General features: G+C 28.3%; 1 protein-coding gene across 2 annotated transcripts; it reads right to left on the bottom strand.

Annotated features, from left to right (window-relative positions):
* Window positions 1–5,419: 5,419 nt before the first annotated feature.
* On the bottom strand, window positions 5,420–22,468 carry vlc (vulcan). 2 transcript variants are annotated; one of them, XM_065511651.1, is made up of 8 exons: window positions 22,401–22,468; window positions 21,608–21,853; window positions 20,813–21,420; window positions 12,256–12,445; window positions 8,041–9,575; window positions 7,733–7,829; window positions 7,501–7,655; window positions 5,420–7,425 (listed from the first exon to the last, which is right to left on the bottom strand). In XM_065511651.1, exons 4-8 carry the CDS (start codon window positions 12,323–12,325, stop codon window positions 7,105–7,107), a joined length of 2,178 nt encoding a protein of 725 aa, XP_065367723.1. In that variant the 5' UTR covers window positions 12,326–12,445; window positions 20,813–21,420; window positions 21,608–21,853; window positions 22,401–22,468; the 3' UTR covers window positions 5,420–7,104. The 2 variants fall into 2 exon arrangements, with proteins under 2 accessions (XP_065367723.1, XP_065367722.1); XM_065511650.1 differs by having other exon boundaries at window positions 22,333–22,442.
* Window positions 22,469–23,358: the final 890 nt, after the last annotated feature.

Here is a 23,358-nt window from a genome sequence, read left to right as displayed (position 1 = left end):
AAAACAATACTTTTTATTTTTAATATTAATATAGTTACTGTAAATAACTTTTCAACTGCCTTACCAATTTTTACACGATTGGTCTCATAGTAATGTACGCTTTCCTAAAAATTCTCTTTCTATGAACAAGCATATGAATTCAATAAAAAAGTTATAAAATTTTCAGTTTAGTTAAGGATTACTCACTATTATAAAGTTCAGAATAAGGGTATAAATATGAAATATCTTTTGTGTCAAATTTATTTTAATTCAATGCATTAGTTGTTGCTTTGTTATATTTTAAATGAAATATATTAACGAATTAAATAGTCTTTATTGTTGAATTTGATGTTTTTGACGTTTAACTAAAATCCTGAAGTCCCGAAAAATCCCGGGGTCCTGAAAAATCCCGGGTTCCCGGGATTTACATTTCTAAAATCCCAAATCCCGGGATTTGTAAAAGCCAGTCCCGTTTGTCATCCCTAGTTTCTACTTTTAAAGACTTTTTTCATTTCCGTGAAAATTTTTGCCGTGTAGAAGTTCTATAATTGGACTCAATTGCCAGCAATTTGAATTTCAAACGTTAAGCTATGAGGGTGTTTCAATATGTCCGTGACTTTTTGAATATCCCACCTCTTAAGTGAAAGGTCAATACTCCTGTCAACAGGCATCTATCAGTTGACATTGATTCAGTGTAGGGTAAAAGAATTTAAAAATTTCAATAATTTATTTTCGTTAGTGATTTTCCGATAGGAGCCTTTATGGGAGCTATGACTAATTTTGGACCGATCGCGATGAAATTAGGTCGTGTGATTTATGTATATATGAAACTAATTTGTGTTGTATTCTAACCCCCATTTTCTCAATATCTGGTTATTGTTTTTCGTAACGATAAACCTCCAATTAACATTTTTTTTGTATGAGAACTGTCAGTTTATCGTCACGATAAAAAATAACCAGAGATTGAGGAAATGGGGGTAAGTGGATACCAACAGTTTTAACACATTTAAGCTCGTTAAATTGATTAAATTGATAGGCTTCGTCCTTGGCCCGAATCAAATGCATGTGCCAAAATTTATCGAAATATCTTCAAAATTGCGAACTGTACTTTGCGCACAAGGTATGCATGGACAGCCAGCCAGACGGATGGAACATTGGACAAAGTATATAGAGCTTAAAGGAGACTATGATGAAAAATAAAATTATTTTTTTTATCCAAAAACCAGTTTTTCTTTCAAAAAGTCACGGACTTATTGACCTGCCCTAGTACGTTCATAATGTCAGAGTCACTCCACTCTGCACTCCAGTAAAAATGTTAACTTTTCAAAATACAAAATTAATCTTTGACAGAATTATTTGTCAAATTAATGAAATTGTAAAAAAGAAAACAAGTAAGTAAAATTATAAATATTTCAAGGTAAACAAAATTAAAAAAAAATAAATTTGTTTTTAAATTAAAAAAAAATTTTTTTTTTTAATTTAGTGAAAAAGATTTTTGGCAATAATTTAGGTTTTCATTTTTTTTAATTTAAAAAAATTTTAATTTAAAAATTAACAAAAAAAATTTTTTAAAAAAAAAATTCCGTTAAAAAATATTTTCCCCGATTTCGATCCATTGTAGGTCGGACTTACTAATGACGATCCGTTATATATTTTTCGATATATTGTATCTGAAAGCGGACCAAATTACCTATAAATGGTCTGTTTTTTTTAAAACTGAAAATCAGTCAACTTTGAAGGGCTATATCTTCTGAACGAAAAATCTTATTGTAATTAGAGTAGCATATTTGAAATCGTTGGACAATTTACTGTTCTCCAAAAATACAAACTCGTACGTAAATTTTACCTTACAAAATGAAAAATTCACTTTTTCACTTCAATTTATAATTTTGTATGTGATTAAGTCCATGAGCTTCAAAATTACAATAAATGAAATTAATAAATAAAATTTAAATTTATGCGTCCATAAAACCAAAGAATATACTTTATATTCTTTGATAAAACACTTGTTACACTTTGGATTCTTTTGATTTTTCAATAATTTTCTTGATTTATTTCAAATTTCATTGTTTTAACTTTAAAAAACCCACACAAAAACTTACTCTGTCCTTTTTTGTGATTTTGCTAAGTATTTTATTACTTTGTTGTTGTTTACTCATTGATATTTTCCTTTGATTTATTTACATTTTCTCTAATTTTTCACTCTGTAACAAACACAAACACTTTTGTTTTTATTGCTTTTGAATTGCTTTTTTATTGCAATTGTGTTGTGATTTCTTTATTTACATAAAAGTAAACACTGTTTGTAGGCACAACCGAATAGTAAGAGACTCCAACAAGTGAATCACCGAATAAAACAGAATTATAATAAACTGAAACTAGTGCGGTTTTCTTTTTATTGCTTTTTATACAAAAAACGAGGGCACATTTTATTTACAATTATGTTTTGATTTTATTAATATTTAACTTTTATTAATAAATATTTAATTAAATGTATTATTTTATTGGAATGTTTGTTTTCTTGCAACATTTTTGCTACGGTAAAAATGAACTAAAGAAGAAATGCCAATAAATCTAAACAAAAATAATATTTGTTAAGAGAGAGTTAAAGAGTATAAAAATAATATTTTGTAAGAGAAATAATTTTATTCATAGTTGTAATGGAAACTCTATGAAACGGAAATTAAAATAAATCATTAGCAAAAGAAATAATTAAGTATTTTGTCATGAAGTAATAAGTAAGGTGAAAGCGTTTCGACAACAAACACAATATTTCTTGCTGACAAGTGCATAGGTTTTGTCAAAATTGAATTTGTCAAATACAAAATAAACAAATTTTATTTTGACATCTTTTAGATTGTTTTAATGGGATGTTTATTTTTTAAGTTCAATTTTATTGATACTCACCTGATTATTTTGTATCTTTTATGTATAATTATACCCTTCACCTTCGTGAGAAGGGTATATATAAGTTTGTCATTCCGTTTGTAATTTCTACATTTTTCATTTCCGACCCTATAAAGTATATATATTTTGGATCCTTATAGATAGCGGGGTCGGTTAAGCCATGTCCGTCTGTCTGTCTATTGAAATCAATTTTCTGAAGACCCCAGATATCTTCGGAATCCAAATCTTCAATAATTCTGTCAGACATGCTTTCGAGAAGTATGCTATTTAAAATCAGCAAAATCGGTCGGTCCACAAATGGCTGATATATGAGGAAAAACCAAGACAACCTCGATTGTTGACCTATATCTGGATTACTAAGTCATTAATATAGACAATATGGATATCTAATGATAGATATTTCAAAGACCTTTGCAATGACGTATATAAAACCATAGTATGTTGGACCTACAATGGGTCAAAATCGGAAAAAATATTTTTTAACCCGATTTTTTTTCACCAAAGTTTTTTTTCGCTAAATATTAAAAAAAAAATTCAAAAAAACAAAAAAAAATTTTTAATTTATAAAAAATATTTAAGATTTCAAAAATTTAAAAAAAACATTAAAAAATTTTTTTTTTACAAAAAATTAAAAAACTGCAAAAAAAATAAATTTTGTTTACCTAAAAATATTTAAAACTTTTATTTTGATGTATAATTTGGTGAAGGGTATATAAGATTCGGCACAGCCGAATATAGCTCTCTTACTTGTTGATTTTTAGCAAAATTTTGCTTTTCAGAATTAAAGAGATTTTAATTTTTGTTAGAATTTTTTATTTTTTATGTCAACACACAATGTAAATAATCTTTGATAAAACCGTTACCAATGTAAACACAAAGCTTTTGTTATTTTTGCATATTAACTAAAAAAACGGCCGTTAAATTTAAATTATATTTGAAAAAGAACAACGGTTTAATAGTGCTTTATCCAAATTTCATTATATGAAATCTTTTTATTCACATTTTCATTCATGTTTTTTGATTTAAAAATGTTTTTCTTTGAAAATAAAATTTATTAATTTTTCAAAATAAATTCAGTTTGACAAAACTCAAGCACTTTCAAAATAGATTAATAAAAATCAGCTGTGTTGTTGATTTCACCATACTTAGTGCATCCTGTATTTTGTATTGAAAATACACAACTCAGAATTATTTCGACATAAGCAAGTCCATTCATATCGTATTAAAATGGTTTTATATGTATAAATTATCAAAACTAAAATATAAAACCCAACTGAACTGTACAAATTTAATAAAACCATTCACCCTTATCGTGGTTGGCGTCAACGTCATACGCCTACTACATTAAAAAACAAGTAAGAAAGTATGGTCGGTCAAGCCCGACCATATAATACCCTACACCAAGTAAATGAGTAAAAATATTTTTCTTTTAAAATATCAATAATTTATATTCGTGAGTGATTTTCGGAAGTGGGCCTTATATGGGAGCTATGACCAATTATGGACCGATCACCATAAAATTAGGTCGTGCGATTTATGTCTATATTAAAGTTAACTATGTTGAATTTTGTGTGTATACCAACATTTTTAAGCGATTTATGCACGTTAAAGAGATTTTCGGAAGCGGGTCTATATGGGAGCTATGACTAATTATGGTCACCACACTATGGTGGTGTAGGGTATAATAAACCTTCATTTGAAATCAAATTTTATTATTTTTATTAATTACAATAAGACGGCTTATTAGAAGAACTTCTGCTGAAGGCCTGTAATGAGACATCGGACTTCTTGAGATTTCATCATTTGGCAGACAATTTAGTTCCGAACCTCAAATTTGTGCATTTTGCTCCTCGGGCAAGCATAGGGCCATAACAAGGTTGTTCGATGCTTGACTTTGTTCCACCACATCCGCAATCTCGAAAGTTCTGTTGTTAATTGCAAAAATTGAGCATACTTTACAAAAACTTTTATTTTATTTTTTTCTTCCAAAATTCACATATCGTTATTTTACGTAAAGGTATATACAGTCAGCTAAGGATGAACTCCGAACATCTTTAACGGAAGAGGGGGTCAAAAGTACTAAAGATGTAACTGAACATCTTGTAAACTTCATGAAAAGGCAACTAGAGGCCGTAATTAAAATAGAGCGTTATCCATCAACATGATTGATACATCAATATATCTGCTAAAGTCCTGATTCGATTTCTATTTAAATTCGGGAACGTCGGTCAACAAATGGCTGGATATAAGTCAAATCTAAATTCGCTTTTCCCATTTTTCCTATTCAAATTCAATGGGAAAAAATTCCCGGAAAATTTTTTATTCATAATTGGGCTGTATGTCTGTATTACTATGTAGGTCATTATCATATATAATATGGATATTTAATGACTTTTCAAAGAAATTCATTCCGTCAATGGGTCAAAAAATATTTTTTAACCCAACTTTTTTCAGCAAAATATTTTCAATCTTTATCTTATTGAATCTTCATTTTATTGTACCTGCTTTCTCAAATAAAAAAAAACTTGTTGAATTTGTTTGTTTTTTTTATATATTTTTTAATAATTTTATTTTGGATAATGAATAAAAAATAACTTTATTAAATATTAGTTTACGGTTTTTGTTGTGTTTTCACGGTTATTTTTAGTTTTTTTCTTTCTTTAATTTGTTTTATTTTTTTTTTCAGATTATTTGTTTAATATTTGTATTAAATCTCAACTTAAAGCTATTGTTGTTGTTTTCTCGTTTAATTGCAAAACAAAATACATATGGAAGAAAAACATCTCTTGCCAAACAAAATAATAAAAAAACACACAATAATCAAATAAATGCAACAAGATTTTTGATTTTAATTTGGTTTTTAACACAAGAATTAAAAATGTAAATAAAAAGAGATTGAGAGAAAATATTAAACAGTTTAAATTAAAAAAGAGAAAAAAAACAAACAACATTATGGGGTACTTTTTAAATAAAATGGTAAAAAAATTATGTTATTATTAAAAAAAATGTCTTTTTTCTCTAAACAAGCCCAAGGGTTAATAAAAAAAAGATTAGTAATATTTATAAAAAAAAGAGTATAAAAAATTCATGCCAAAAAATACATAATAGTAATTTAATTCTAAAGTCAATTCTAGTTTTGTTGTAGAAAAAAAAAACAAATCAAGTTAGAAAATGTTTTTTTAATTTTTTTGTAAAGAGCTACAGAGATCAAAACTGAATCGAGCTGGTTTTCTTTTTGTGTGAAAAATATATAAAAATCAATTAATTGTAAAAAAAGGAGTTTATTTTAAAAAAATGTAAATTTAATAAAAAAAAATAATAAAACTGAATACTTTTATAATACTTGTACTAGAAGTTTTAAGTTGTATATAATTTTTGTGTTTGTTTATTTTATTTTTATAATTTATAAATACGTATTACGTTATAAAAAAATTAATTTAAATAAATTTGTAATAAAAAGGCATTTTCAATATAAGTTCGTTTATTATTAGTTTTTAATTTTTATAAATTTTATTTTTACTCAATTTTAATTAAGTTCCTTCCTATAATCATGATATAATGAATTGATGATTTTCTTTGAGAAATCAAAAAAACTAAACAAAAAGCCAATTGCAGCAATTGTTTTTGTTTTAAAAAATAAATATGTATTCGTTATAATATCCGGCTGGTTATTGTAAATTTGATCGTATCGTTTTGAATTTATATTTCAACTGGGCTTTTAAAGCACGACTCTAGTTTTGAACCTGCTCTACTAGAAATTTATTTCTTTTCTTTTTATATTATTAAAATTTTGTGATAATTTCGCTTAATATTATTCGGTTAAACTTACAAGTTAATTTTTTTTTTAATACGTTTTTCAAAATTATGTTTTTATGTATGTTAATTTGGATATTTTAGTGTTTTTTTTTGTGTGTTTTTGTAACTCCCTTTAAAGGTTTGATTTAGATTTGTTAAAGTTTTAATACACTTACTTAAAAGTTAGACTAGCAAGTAGTTTAATAGTTAGTTAGAACGAGAGAGAGAGACAGTTTGTGGGTTGGTTATTTTTAAATATTAATGTAGTAGTAGAAGTAGTAGTCGTTTAAGTAGTTTCTTTAATTAGTTTCGAAATTTAATTTTTAAGAGTATTAATTTAGTGTGTATGTAACCAATTTTCGTTTAATTAATTTTGTAAGAATTCGTTCGTTTTATCTAAACAAAAATGTTTGCACAAGAAAATTAGCTATTTTGTAGAATGTCTGTGGCTTTAGTTTCTGTATTGATATTAACCACGCCCATTATATCGATTGTAGAAGATTCATGTGTTGAGTTAGAGTTGGAGTTGGCACTGGCCGCAGTCATAGCTTCACGATTGCGACGTTTCATTTCTTGTAGTTTTTTGCGTTGAGCCTCACGTTTCAAAGCAGCAGCCGATGGTGTGGCAGCTGAGGCGCCACCATTTGTCATGGGTGTACTTAGTTTTGTTTTACTATTCAAAGGAGTCTTACTAACTCTAGGAGTTTTTACCACACTTACAACTGGTTCAACCTCCAATGGTTTCTAGTTTAATAAAAAGAACACAATTTATATTAAAATCCATTCCAATATAACATATATTTTAAATCAATTACTTACCTTCCAATCATTTTTCTTGAGATTTTCAATATCTGCAAATATTGAATCGATATGATCGACCTGTAAATAGACCATATCCCAAAATCCTTGCAAATCATCTACCGTTGTGGGGAATTTATCTTCTGGTGAACTGTTTAAATTATTGTGACACAAACCTTTTGCCATAAAAATATTTGAAAATAACAATTATTATACAAATTTTGAAAGAGTAGTTGAAATTTATTGTATATACCTTCAAATTGTTTCATTTTTTGTGATACTAATAAACGAGCTTTACCAGAAGCTGAACGTAAAAGTCCAAAAGTATCTTCCGTAATATCGGGATTGCTCTGGAAATTAAAAATGAGAAAATAAATAAATTTTAGTTCGCTATATTCGACTGTGCCGAATCTTAAGTATCCTTCACCAAAGTATACTTTAAGATAAAGATTAAAAACTATTTGGAGATATAAAAAAAATAGGGTTTCGGTTTTTTTCTGATTTTGACTTATTGCCGGTCCGAATTCCTATGACGTTATTTATATATGTATTTCAACTCACCGCTAAGGCATCCAAATATTTCTCAACTTCCGCTGCCATAATCAGCAAACGATTCTGTTCATCTTTCAATTGTTTCAAAAAGAAATGAGCATCCTTAACTCCCGGTTTGCCAGAACCGTTCGTTGTTGATGATGGCGACTGTGTGTTGTCGTTATCTGCATTCGAAAGAGACAGAGATATTTGTGGATCTATTATGGGAAGCACAACTTTTGGCTCATCTATGGGGGGCACTAGTTTCTCTAATGCTGAAATGTCCAGATCTTTTACGGAATCAGCCACCTTATGATCCAATTCATCTAGGCCTGTAATTGGAGAGGACGAATTTAAGGTGTTTGTTATTTTATGGTGGTTGTTTGTTTGTTGTTGTTGAAGTTTTTCCTCAAACTGCTTGCCAGACGTGGGTGTAACAGTTGTGGGTGGTGTGGTGCCATTTGTTATTGCTGTGGTATGAGTTTGTGGCTGTATTATATCCCTACCAGGGGATGTACGAGAGAAATTTCTTTTGGGCGACACCACCGGCAATTGTGCTCGAAATTCTTGTGATAAATGTCTCAGACAGGGTAAATCAATGTTGTTATTGTCCATTTTAATATTGTCCTCTTTGGCGGCCATGTTAGTTGGTGGTATTGGAGGTTTGCCGTTGGACAACTTTTTGCGAAATTGATTGTAGTCTTTACTGGGCGATAATTCTTGAAATTTACGTGCCAATTCGGAGGTAGCACCACCTCCTCCACCGCCGCCGCCATTTTCGGTAATGTTCGATTTATTTAAACGCGACGATGAGTCTTTTATCTTTTTAGGGCTATAAAAGCCCTGAGCTAGAGCACCAGGCCCATATAATCTCTCCACACGCTGCTGTATAAAACTTCTTTTGGCACCACTACCGCCGCCGCCCTCGTCACTGGTATTGTGAGCATCTAGACCATTTTGGCTGTGATTATTATTCTCGATAATCGAATATTTACTGCCAATGGAAGCGCTCGTCACGTACACACCATTCGTAGTACCCGCCATCTGATGGGTTGGCTGTTGTTGCTGTGGCGATGTTAAATTCACGTTTGGCATTGATAGCAATACGGGAGGAGCAAGGGAATTGCTCTTCTTACAATATTGCAAACTACTCGACGATGGTCGAATCGGTGACACTTCTCGTGATTTGTTTATATCTTGTCGTATTTTAGAGTCGTATGTGGTAATATTTGAATAACCGTTAACACAACATGCTAAATTTAAATAACTCGGTTTCTTATCGTAACTATCTTCGGGTGTCTGTGGTGATAATAATGCTGATGTTACTGTTTGATTGGTTGGGGTCGTTTTTGTTAATGACTGATTAGTGTCACTAATGTTGTTATTAACTGTTGTAGTGGGTGGTGTGGTCAGTGCTATACAAACTTGACCTGTAACTGGATCCACATAAGCTGTCGTATTCTTAACCGTTTGTACGGAACAGCGCTCTCGTATGTTGTTGGTAAATTCTCGGGTTATGTCCTTGATGGATATTGGTGTGGGAAAATTTAAACTTCCACTTGTATCTGGAGGAATAAGTAAAAACATGAGTTAATTAAAACTGTAACAAATAACAGATTTTATGTTCTCAAAAAAAAATATGTTTTTTTTCAAAATGTAAAAAGAACAAAATTAAAAATTTATACATATTTATTTTCTAAAAATTTTGCTGTTTTCTAAAAAATAATGTGATATAAATCAATAATTAAGTTGTGATGATATCTGATGAGCTTCAAGTTTCATATAGAAATGTGTCGCTAGCTTGACATTTTCTTTAGAATTTTGTCGCTAGATTGAAATATCCTATAAAAACTTGTCGCTAGCTTCAAATTTTCTTTAGATATTTGTCGCTATCCTGAAATTTCCCATAGCAATTTATAGCTATCTTCAAATTTATTTTAGAAATTTGTCGCAAGATTGAAATTTCCTTTGGGAATTTGTCGCTAGCTTAAACTTTTCTATAAAAACTTGTCGTTAGCTTGAAATTTCCTTTAGAAATTTATAGCTAGCTTAAGCTTTTCTGAGGAAATTTGTCGCATGCTTGATATTAAACTAGCTTCAAATTTTCTTTAGAAATTTGTCGCTATTTTGAAATTTATTTTAGAAATTTGTCGCTAGCTTGAAATTTCCTTTGGCTTAAATTTTCTATAAAAACTTGTCGCTAGCTTGAAATTTCCTTTAGAAATTTGTCCTAGCTTAAAATTTCCTTTTCAAATTTATCGCTAGCTTAAGCCTTTCTGAGGAAACTCTTCGCTACATTAAAATTTTCTTTAGAAATTTGTCACTAGCTTAACAATTTTTTTTGGAAATTTGTCGCTAGCTTGATATTTTCTATAGAAACTTATCGTTAGAGCTTCAATTTCCTATAGAAACTTGTTGATAGTCTCAAATTTTCTATAGAAATTTGTCGCTTAATATTTCCTATAATATTGGGTGGGTGTATGACTTAAAAATTAGGGATTTAAAATAGATTTCGTATCCTTTGAACGCAGTTTTTGTTTTTAATAACTTATATATCATTTTAAAGGGTACATATCTGTCATTTATTCTCACTTAGTTACTAAACAACAAAGTTTTTTGCTTAAAAATTTTGTGCCAACAAAACGTCATTTGCGGGAAGTTTTGCTTTACTTCTTTATTTTGAAAAAAGGGCCGATGCAATACACCGATTGCTCACCAAAGCTCATGGTGAATGTGTTACATCAACCATCAATGTACGAGAGGTGATTTGTGCTTTTGACACGATAGGCAAAGATCGTCCAGGCCAACCTAAAAAGTTTAAAGACCAAGAGGGATGAATTACTTCATGAAGATTGTTGTAAAACTCAACAAGAGTTTGCAAAATCATTGGGAACTACTTAAGCAGCAATTTCAAAATGTTTGCGATCAGCAGTATTCATCCAAAAACAGAGAAATTGAGTATCATACGAATTGAAGCCGAGAGACCTTGAAAACCTATTTTGCATGTCTGAAAAGATGCTTAAACGCTATAAAAGAAAATCATTTTTGCACCGAATCATTTAGAATGAAGTGATTGGAATGTTTTGCCTCTCCCGCTTTAAAGTCCAGACCGTGCTCCGTCCGTTTATTATTTGTTTCGTCCTGTAAATGCATCACTTTGGAACTGAGTATCCGATATTGGCTTGATTCGTTCTGGGCCTCATAAGATGAGCACTTCTTTTGGCTTGGAATCCATATGTTGCCAGAAAGATGGGAAAAATGTCATAGCTAACAATGGCAAATACTTTGAATAAATTTATTGTATATTGTGAAAATGTTTCAAAATAAATCCCTCATTTTTAAGTCATTTTACCCAATAATTTGTAGCTAGTTCAAAATTTCTGAAATTTTTTTAAGGAAATCTCTCTTTGACTATAGATGTCCTTGTCAAACATGAAATTTTCAATTATATTAATATTATCACTCTTGCGACAAAAAAAAATCACTGTGTATGAGTTACGTTTTAAAGCTAAATTGGAAATAAAATTTAATTTACATGTCAAGTGTGTTTGGGTCAAATATTTAAGGATATTTAGAGACGTTTGTAGAAAATATCCTTGAATATTTTAAACCCTAAAGAACAATAATACATAATAATATACTCGTAATAGTGTGTAAATAAATAGTGACCAACAATAATTGTGTGTGGGAAATAGAAACCTGGTGTTGGCTGTTTGTTCTACAAGTTAGCATGACCTAAAACCAACAATAAAATACATACATAATCGTAAACATAAAAAATCATGTTAGTAAAACAAGAAATAAACCCAGAAAATAAACCAAAATTATTATAGACATTATAGAGAATTGAATAGTATAGAATAGAATAGTGTAGAAGTGGCAACAACATAAAATGTGGTAATTCTAGTACAAAAGGCAATAATCGTTAAGAAAAAATCAAGTGTTTTTAAGGTGTTTACAATTTGCTGGCTAAGGGAGGGGTAGGGGTAAACAAAAGACGTGGTTTATACAAAGTGTCATCATCAAATAAACAAGAAAAAAACTTCATTTACAAAAAAATTTAACAAAAAATTATGAAATTAACAAGAAAATAATAAGAAACAACAATTGGGAAATAGGGTTTTTAGGAATATAAAACAAAAGTATTTAGTTTGACCTGTTTATTAATAGTTAGATTTTCTTGCTTATTTTGTCTGGTTTTGGGGATTTGTTTTTGTTTTGTTTGGTGTGTTAATGTTTTTATACCTGATATATCTGAAGATTCGGCATCAACATCTAAAGAACAGCTGCCAATTGAGTCCATACTTCGATCCATTTCTTTTTTAGTTAAATTCTTTGTTGCACAATTATTTTTTACTATTTCGAAATTGTTTATTTTTTAGTTTTTCAACAACACGCTGATTTAAGATTTATTTATTGGCCAGGTTAACAAGTACTGTTTGTAGGTTTTTGTTTTCAAGTTGTAAAAAGTTCAAAAGGAGAATAAAACACAAAAAATTAACAAGCGATTAAAGACTTTTGGAGATTTTGTAAAAGGTTTTGGTTGTTGGTTGTGTTTAATATTTAACTAAGCCGCTTTTTTGGTTAAAAAAAACAAATGTTATACAAATAACATTAATAAGAAAAATAATAATGATAGAAAAGTTTCAAATCAAAAACTAAATTAACACAAACTTTAAAAGTTAAATTAAAAAGAGAATAACATAAAAAGTAAAAGTAAAACGGGCAAGCAAGCAAAAAAAAAACGTACAGAAGAAAACTGTAATCAATAATGTTTAATAAATCAGCAAATAGTTTAAGAATTATACATTGTATTCACTACACTACTTATTAACAATAGAATACAGAAACTATTTACATCTTAAACATGCACAGAAATCAAAACCAAGATATTCTTCATCTATTTACACTAATTCTATCATGGTTAAAAGGCAAAAATACTTTTTATTATTTTATATATACATTCACACATATGCTAAATTTAATTCTTTCAATGACTGAATGACTACTTATCTGGCAATTCCATGAAAACCACAGCTAAATTGTGGTGCATATTATTCTCATGATTTTATGTATTAAGATTTTATAATCTGAATTATTGTTTTTATAAAGGTTATTAACTTTTTAAACAAATCTTTGTTTTACACACAAAATTCATCACGTCCATAGACGATTAATCTATAGCCATATTAATATTTATTAAACAAAATATACTGCCAATAAAAATTACTGCTTCGAAATATCTATACAGCTTAAAATGTTTAAAGAACCTTTTTAATGAAATCTATAAACAGATAATAAATTAAATTATAGCCGTCTTAAAATATATATCACCAGCTTAAAAAAAATGTATGAAATTTTTTTTTAATTTTTTTAAATTTATTATTAAAAAAAATGTATTTTCTTAAAAAAAATTTTGGTTTCAAAAATATATTTTCCGATTTTGATTCGACTTACTCTATATACGCAAAGGTCTTTGAAATACATATACTTCATTAGATATCCATAGTGTCTATATTAACTTCCTGATATCTCAGCAATTTGTGGGCCGATTTTAAATAGCTTCCGAACAGGGCCTGGCTGCACAATTCCTAAAGAAATCTTTGGCTGTAAATTTTCGTGAAGAATTCTATCGCCAGATGTAAATTTTCATACATAAATCTATTTCCCTTTACATATGTATCGCTGGTTGGCAATTTCCTATATAATTCTATCGCCAGCTGGAAAATTTACGAACGTAAATTTTCATAAAGAAATCTACAGCCAACTGAAAATTTCAAAATAGAAATCTATTGCCAGTTCAAAATATTCCTATAGAAATCTATCGCCGGTTTAAAATGTTTAAATAGAAATCTATCGCTTCACATTTTCATATAACAAATTAAAATACATATATCGCTGACTTAAAATTTTTATATTTGAAATATATTACCGACTTAACATTTTTATATAGAAATCTAACTCCGAAATTTCCTATAGAAGAAGTTAATCGCCGGCTTGAAATTTGCATATGGAAGTCTTTTGCCAGCATGAACATTTTCTATAAATATATATCGCCTATATGAAAATTGCATATTGGAATCTATCGCCGAAATCTCCTATCTTTGGCCGGCTTGAAATTTTAATATAGAAATCAATTCCCGGCATGAAAATTGTATATCGAAATCTATCGTCGACTTGAAATATCCATATATAAATCTATAGCCGAAATTTCCTATCTTTGGCCGGCTTGAAATTTTAGTATAGAAAATTTTCTCCGAAATATCCTATAGAAATCTGTCGTCGGCTTGTAAATTTTCTATAGAAATCTATCGATGTCTTGAATTTTAGTGTAGAAAACTATCTCTGGCATGAAAATTTTATATCGAAATCTATCGCAAGATTTAAACGTTCATATAGAAATCAATCACAGGCTTGAAATATTCCGGCTAAAAATATGCTACAGAAATCTATCACCGGTTCTAAAACGCCAATAAAACAAAATTATTTGGAAGTAATATTCTATGGATTTTCTTATAGCTTTCACCATGAGTGGCAAGTATATAAGTTTGTTATTCCGTTTGTAATTTCTACATTTTTCATTTGCGACCCCACAAATTATCCATATTCCATATAAATATATAAATGTCTTTGTAAGTTTGTTTGTTGATTTATTTGTTTGATGGTTTGTTTGAGCATCACGCCTAAACGGCTGAACCGATTTCATTGAAATTTTGAACATAGATAGATCCTTTTTTGGAAGCGTCAATAGGCTATATCTTTTTTTTAATACTTGGACCAGAAAGATATTTAAAGGGGGAAAACCGGTAAAATTGATACCTTTAGTTCTTAAACAATCAAGAGTAAACGGCTTCACCGATTTGATTGAAATTTGGAACATAGATATTCCTTTACTTGGAAACAATAATAGACTATATAGTTCTTCTTAACTTGGACCACAAAGGGACAAAAGAGGGCAAAATTTGTACCACCCATACAAAGTAAATAGTTATTTTCGAATATCTGCAGAACTAAAATTGTGACTATCTTCAAACTTTATACGAATCAATTTCGTATCACTGTTTGAAGTTTAACTAAAAATGGGATGGATCGGAACAAGGGGTGTGACACCTCCCATACAAAGTAAATAGTTATTTTCAAATATATGGTGAACTATAATTGTGGAAGTCTTGAAACTTAGTCCGAATAGCACCCTTATCATTCTACATGGTTTGGCTGAAAATGGGCGGTATTAAATTAGTGGGCGTGGCACCTACCATACAAAGTAAATAGTTATTTTCGAATATCTGGAGAACTGTAAATGGGAAAGGCTTCAAACTTCATATGAGTTAATTTCTTATCAGTCCAAGAAGTTAGTAAAAAAAAATGGGAAGGATCGGAACTCGGGCTGAGTCACCTCCCATACAAAGTAATTAGTTATTTCTAAATATCTTGAGATCTATAATTACTAGATTCTTCCAACTTTGTCCGATGTATCAAAATCGGAAAATTTATTTTTAAAAACAAATTTTTTCAGGAAAAAAAAATTTTTTATTATAAAATTTTTCACTAACAAATTTAAAAAAAAAAATTTTAAATTTAACATGAAATTTAAAAACAAATTTTTTGCCATAAAATTTTTTTCACTAATAAATAAATATTTTTTTTTTAATTTTGAAAAAAAAAGTAATATTTAAATAATTTTGCCAAAGATTTGTTATTTAAAATTCATAACTTCAGAACATTTTTTAATTATTTTCTAAAACAGTCAACAAAAATGATTATTTAGTTTAAAATGTTGCCACACTTTTCACATGCACTATATAATTTACGGTATAATTTCTGTGTAATTTTACAACATACTGTAAAACTATTTTTATAATCATAAATAACAAAGATGACTCTATATTTTTTTTATTATTATTCTAAAAAAGTAAAATACTAAAACAACTACAAATGTATTTATAATTTCCAACATACAGGCGGCAGGGCAGGCATGTTGTGAATCACGTGCAAGAAATGTACAAAGGAAATTTTATTTCTCAGCCAACCATAATTAAATCTATAAAAGAAAACAACAAAGAACAGCTGAGCAACGTGTAAAAAGGCAGGCAGGCAGGCCACAACATGGCATGAAAAAGAGCTAAATTCCGGATGTAAGAAAGATCTGGCTGGCGTTTTGTCTGAATTTATGTGATAGTGGTGGCGGCAAGTGGTAACCCTTCATGTTAATGCTAACAATTGACTTTCACTTGTGGTGTGAGCAGAAATCGTAAGTATAATTTCATTTTCATCTTTTAATAACACATTAGTTACCAGCTTGGAATGACAGTAAATATTTTTACATTTATTTAATTAATCTTAAGTAAATCTTATATTTTATAAAGAAACCAGTTCAATACAAAATATGATTAACATAAATGTATTAATAATGCCCTTGTTATTATTATTATTATTTTATACGGCGAATATTGAATGATTCACACAATATATTGAATATTTATAATAGTTTATTTGTTATTATTATTTTTATTGTACATTAGTGTTCTTTTTTTATATACTATTTTTTGAAGTTTTGGTGTGTCTCTTTTGTTTGTTTGTTTCGGATTTTGTCAAAGTACTGACGTTTATAGAGACCGGAAAGTATTTGCATACGACTAGCAAAAAAAAGAAAAAAAGATAACAAAACAACAAGTATTTTTTTTAACTTTTTTTTTGAGCTGGGTTTTTTATTGTTGTATAGTTTTATTTCTTTTGCGTTATAAATAAATTTCAATGAAGCTTAAATCATAGTAGATTTTATACAAAATGAGTATAACAGATAGAAATAGAAACAAATTATAATAAAACAAGTTGGAATTGAGGATTTATTTAATGATTTGAAAGTAGTCTAGTTTTGATTAAAGTTAATTAAATGTTTTCTTTAACATTTGTTTTGCATTTTTTTAAGATGATGCACTACATTGTTATTTGAAAATACTAGCATGAGAAAATTTTAATACTAGCAAGAGCAAAAGAATTGTACTCTTGACCTTTAGCTTAAATTTAAACTGTATAAAAACATTTTTATATTTATACATACATATGTACTTGCTGAATAGTTACAGCAATTGATCTAGGTGTACGATCAATTATTACACATTTTGGAAACTTATAAATTTTAAGATTACATATTTTAAAATTGTAAGATAGTCAAATAGTAAGATCTTCAATCTGTTTTCTGCTCCTACAATCTCTTTATGGAAACCCGCCACATTATTAATAGAATTATTAAACACGAAAAGTCAGGAAAAAAAAATATTTTTGCAAATTAGATGTAATTGCTTGCGTAAGTTAAAATTAGAATAGCTTTTTACATGCAATGGGGATTTACTTAAATTTTCTGCTTGGCGTTGACGACGACAACTCTCTGGGATTTAAACAAAACAAAAAAATAGAATACTTATTCAACAGTGAGTGCGTATGAGTGTGGACTATTTATTTTGTTCCGTAGACTTTATTTTAAAATGAAACGAAACAAAACAAACCAAAAAAAAAAGATGACAACTAAACACGCTCAGCTACAAATGCGTACGTAGGGACGTATGAACGAACGCCGGTTTGTAAGAATGATTATTGTACATATTTAAAAAAAAAACATTACCGCACTATTTAAAGCAAGCTAAAGGGGACGATGACAACAGCAACAACAACAATATGTAGTAACAACAACAACAGCAACAAATTCTTTTTTAGTAATTGTCACTAAAAAAACATTATAATTTTCTATACACTGTAAAACAACAGTAGCAACAACATAAGCAAAAGAGCAACAAAAACAAACACAACTGAGTATATACATACGTACAACAAAAAACATATGTATGTAATTATTTGCTAGTGTGCATAATAATAGCAGTCAGTCAGTCAAGGTTCTTTTTTTGGATCTAAAATAAAACTTTAGTTATTATACATAAAATTTTGTATGAATTTTTGATTATATCGTTTTGTAATTTCGTTTTGAATTAAATTAACTAATTTTGTAGAAAAAAAGTATAATAGCGATTGTGATATGATGACACCGATGTCGATCTTGATGTTCAAATTATATTTTAATGTTTTCAGATTTCATTAAACCTAGAAATTTCAATTACATATTAAATTAAAAATTTGTATTTTACATGTGTTATTTTTAGTACTTTTTTAGAGCTTCATATGTGCTTGCCGAAAATGGATTTATTTATCCATCACAAATTAATGACGTTACGATCTAATCGCAGCACATGTTATCAACATTATTTGCAATATTTATTAAAAAAAAATGTATTTATCTATTTATAAACATCAAATGTATTAATCTTCTAGACCTTGGCATGAGTACTTTAGTATTTGGTTAATATTAATAATAACAGGTAAGAGAGCTATATGCGGTTGAGCCGAATTTTATATACCCTTTTGGAAAAAAATTTATTGGTTTAAAAAAACATCTGTTACAATTATGTTACAATAACAAAATAAATGTAAAATTTCCACTCAAAGTATACGCTTGTAAGCACATACAATTTTGTGAAAATGAGCGAATTCACTTAATTGTGAATTAATTCGAAAAGAAACCATCGATTTTTATGATCAATATCTCAAAGCATTAAATCTCAATTTTATGTATATCAAACAAAAAAACTAAAATGTTGTGGAAATGTGCGAATTCACTTAATTGTGAATAAATTCGAAAAGAATCAATAGATTTTTATGATCAATATCTCATTTTGTTGATATTGTATGTGGCTTTGCAATAAACCTGAACAATTTCTATCGTTTTCTATTTTTCATGAGTTTTTTAAAACAAAAAAAATTTGCTATTTTCACGTAAAAAATATATTTTTTGCTTCAATTTGTTATTATAACTCCGAAACAACTGAACCGATTAAAATGTAATATAAAAAAGGACTAAAGGTTATATGAATTTAAATTTTTCTAAGTTTACTTTAATAATATCGCTCTAAACTTTTTGAATAATCATTAATTATGTGGATAAACTTCTAAAAAAATTAATAATTTTACTTAAAAATTTTTTTAAAAAAAAACCTCTCCATAGAATTTAAAATTTGGACCATATTTTTACTACTGGAACCACAATACATCAAAATTATGTAGTGGTTTAAAAAGCCTCTAATATTTGTTGGACTTTGTTGCCCTGTGTAATTATTACATCAATATATACGATATAGTCCAACAAATGGCGTGGTATAAGCAAAAAACCTCAATTGTTTCAGATTTTTTTTCTCCAAAAAATGTTTCCCCCAATTTTTTCCCAAAAAAATATTTTTTTTTTAATTATTTTTTATTTTAATTACTTTTTTTTCCATGATTCTTTTTTACTAAAAATGTTTTTTAATTTTTATCTTCGGCATAGCCGAATATAGATAGCACTCTTACTTTTTTATTTTAAAATGAAAAATTTAATTCATTCGAATAAAAATATTTTTTCTCTTCGATTATTCGAATGACAACCCGAATCTTAATTGTAAATAATATAAATGTAGCTTCAAAAAACTCTAACTCACCGACAAATACTCATATGTATATCGGAAACTACACCATTTCCAATTGTGTTTCAGAAATTTCTAATTATATTTCAGAAAATTCCAATTGAATTTCAGAAATTTCTAATTATATGTATTTCATAAGTTTCCATTTATATTTCAGAACTTTCTAATTGTATTTCAGAATTTTCCAATTGTATTACAGAAATTTCCATTTGTATATCAGAAGTTTTAATTTATACTTACAATATTTCTAATTGAATTTCAGAAATTCCTATTTGTATTTCACAAATGTCCAAATAAAAATGGAAATTTCTGAAATACAATGGAAAATTCTGCAGTACAAATGGAAGTTTCTGAAATACAAATTGAGAATTCTGAAATATAATTGGAAATTTCTGAAAATCAATAAAAAAAATTTTGAAATATAATTGGAAATTTCTGAAATTCAACGATTTCAAAAGATATTTCACCAACATTTTAATTATTTTTTTTTTCACAAATTTGCAAACAGCATAAAAACTGCTAAAATGTATCTCAAATATGTATATTATAATTTCCTTAAAAAGCGCTCAGCTCATAAATAATAATTGGAAATTTCTGAAAATCAATAAAAAAAATTTTGAAATATAATTGGAAATTTCTGAAATTCAACGATTTCAAAAGATATTTCACCAACATTTTAATTATTTTTTTTTTCACAAATTTGCAAACAGCATAAAAACTGCTAAAATGTATCTCAAATATGTATATTATAATTTCCTTAAAAAGCGCTCAGCTCATAAATAATCACTCATAAATAATCAATCTCAAAAAATCATATTTTCACAAAAAATCACAAATTTTCCCAAAAAAATATAATTTCACCAAAAAAAAGGACATTTTATTTTGGATAACTTAACCTTCTACTATTATTTTGCACACTAGTGTATTGTAAAAAAACACAAAATTAAAGAATGGTATAAAATGAGAAGGAAAATGAGGAAAAATACAAATATAGAATGAACATGCCATGTTTTCTTTCTGTCTTCCTTTTTTTGGAATGAAACTTGGAAAGTTTTTTTGTTTTTGTTTTTTGTTCAATACAAAATGAAAGTCACTTTAAAAATATTTTGGCACACCGACTAAAAGACAACAGATAGGCAGACACATACATAGATGATCATGCACTTAGATAAGCAAAATAAACAAAACTAAAGTTTAGTATAGCAAAAATAAATCAATCTAGGTATAAAATAATATGTACAAATAGGTATGTATATAAAAAAAGTCAATAAAATATGAAAAAATTGCAACTTTACCATTTAAGCCAGCAGTTGAATGGACGTGTAAGAAATAAAATAAACTGTAATAGCCACCAGCAACAACCTCGTTAATATTCTTCGATGTCTGGTATGGGCTGGTTGGTTGGTTGGTTGACACTCACTCACTCAGCCAGTCATACGTTAAAGGAAACACCACACAATCAACTTCCACAAATGGACAGACTTAACAATTACTTAACAATTTGCAAATACATACAATTGTGCAATAAATATAGTAACAATATTTGCAATAGCATTCGCTGGTTGGCAAACTTTTTAATGAAATTCTTTAAAGTTGCCTTGCTATTGTACAATAATATTTATTATTATTATTTTTTAATAACAATTCTCAATTCTTTCACAGATACCGGCTGCCCTTTTTTTCTATATATTGTATTTGTTGCTATTGTTATGGCTTGTAATTGTGCATGCACGCTTTTCTTCGCTTGCTGGCTGCTTTGTTTGTTCGTTTGTTAGTTAGTTTGCGTGTGTTTGTGTGTATGTCGCTGAAGATGATGATGAAGCAAGAGTATTTATTGTTGTGTCCTCTTCTCTTGTCACGGAAACTTTCTGCCGTTTGTTTGGCGATGGAAGTTCAGAAATAACTGTACAGCGGATTTATTAAAATAGAACATGAAAAACACAAGAAATGAAAATAAAATCAAAATAACAAAAACTAAATTACAAAATATGACTACAGCGAAAAAAAAACACTAAAACAAAAAGTGAAATAATAATAATAAAAGAAAAACAAAAACACTACATTAACACATAAAATAAATTTGTACATACCTTTAGATAGTGCAGGAGAATGTGGTGTAAATAAACGGTGTTGTAGTTGTTGGATGGTTGGGTTTGCTTGAATTATTACACGATTTGGCAAACAACACAATAACAGCAACAATAAATAACACCCGTAAGAACAACAACAGTAAATGAAATAGATATTAAAGTTTCTACGATTGCTGCTTCCAAGATTTTACTTAGGTTATTTTTCTTTATTGGTTTCTTTACAGCCAAAGAAGCTTAAAAAACTCGCTACAAAAGATTACAATAAGAAAAAACAAATTAGAAAGAAAAAAGATGTATGACGTTAGAGTTACGGTTTAGTGATTCTTTATTATTTTTTGTTGTGTAGCTGTATTTATAGAAACAATTTATTTTTGAAATTCTCTCAATAAACAAATCTTTCAATATCGCCTCAATTATTAACTGTATTCGTAAACAAACTCTTTAATTAGTTCATACACCTTAATTTCCATAAAGTAATATATTTTCTGTTCAATTTAATTTTTTCAAGAGGCGTTGTTGATCGGTTTTATTATTTTAATTTCATTTGTGTGTTGGTGTATATTAGAGTCTCAAGGCTTTTTTTTGTTTGCGATTGAAAAAATCTATGCACTTTTTGTATTCACTTCTAATATATATCTAAATTTTTGTTGTTTTACTCCTCTAGGAGTATTATTTTTTCCATTACATTGGAATTTTTGTAACTTTACACATTTTTTGCCAATTACCTAATTTTTTACGATCGTTTAATTACAATAAATAATTAGAAAATATATAAAAAAAAAAACTATATTACAATTTCTCTTCACTTCCAATTGCAACGTTGTATAAAAACTTCACCCGAAGAATGAAGAAGTAAAAAAATCTCTGTCAAGAAGACGGCAAAAAAATAATATGAAATGAAATTATATGGTTGGCAACTCGCCTTATAAAGTAATGTCAACTTGTTGATATGCCAAACAGGTTTTGTGAAATAAAACGCTAACAATACAGTGGTGCCATGTGGAATAGAGCTTGTTGATTAATTTTTTTATGCATTTTCAAAAATCAAGATCATGACAACAGTTTGTATTTATTTGTGTTGATAGATCTCTTTATTATATGCATAAAAAATTGTTTACTTTATTTTAAAGTCTTTTAAACTTTATTTTAAAGTCTCTTAATGTAGGATGATTTCCAAATCGAATTTATTATAAGATGTTGTCTATTCTATAACAAGTACAACATTTACAAAAACCACTTGTTTTTCTTGTTTGAGCTGTCAAAGTCGACCTGTTGTTTTTGTTGCTGGGACGAAGTCCAAGAAAAGTACCTTTTTTAGTAAGCCAAATATAAAAAGGCGGTTATTATTCGCCAATATACCTCCGTCGAGAAAATTGGAAAAATGTAATGTCGTAATTTGTTTGGGTATGATGGTAAAATGTTTGTACGAAGACCAAAAAATAAATAATTTGACTCCAGGTACACAAAAAAAGGCCGTCAAAAATGGTGGAGGTTCCATACTGATTTGGGGTTGTTTTTCGTCATCTAGGGGTCGATTCTGGTTCTGTGAAACGGTGAAATGAAAAGTTTTTTCATATTTTCATAGAGTTTCTGATTCTCGTTTAGTGAAAAAATGATAAATAAATTCAAATGTTTTCATATGAAAAAAACTTTAATAAAACAAATTGAAGAACGGGAATCGAAATTTGTGTAATTGTGAAATGATAATATGAAAAGTTCTTATGAAAACGAAAATGAAAAGTTTTTTTTCA

This window comes from Calliphora vicina, chromosome 5 (genome assembly GCF_958450345.1).
Source record: "Calliphora vicina chromosome 5, idCalVici1.1, whole genome shotgun sequence".
Classification (NCBI taxonomy): domain Eukaryota; kingdom Metazoa; phylum Arthropoda; class Insecta; order Diptera; family Calliphoridae; genus Calliphora; species Calliphora vicina.
The sequence above is the reverse complement of the archived record's forward strand: the minus strand, read 5'-3'. Positions and strand labels throughout refer to the sequence as shown.

Excerpts from the sequence above, each read along its gene's own strand:
- vlc (XM_065511651.1), bottom strand. The coding sequence starts at position 12,325 with ATGGATCGAAGTATGGACTCAATTGGCAGCTGTTCTTTAGATGTTGAT. Across the intron at positions 7,656-7,732 it reads AAAAATGAAACAATTTGAAG|GTTTGTGTCACAATAATTTA; the intron begins GTATATACAATA and ends TTATGGCAAAAG. Across the intron at positions 7,426-7,500 it reads TCAAGAAAAATGATTGGAAG|AAACCATTGGAGGTTGAACC; the intron begins GTAAGTAATTGA and ends TTATTAAACTAG.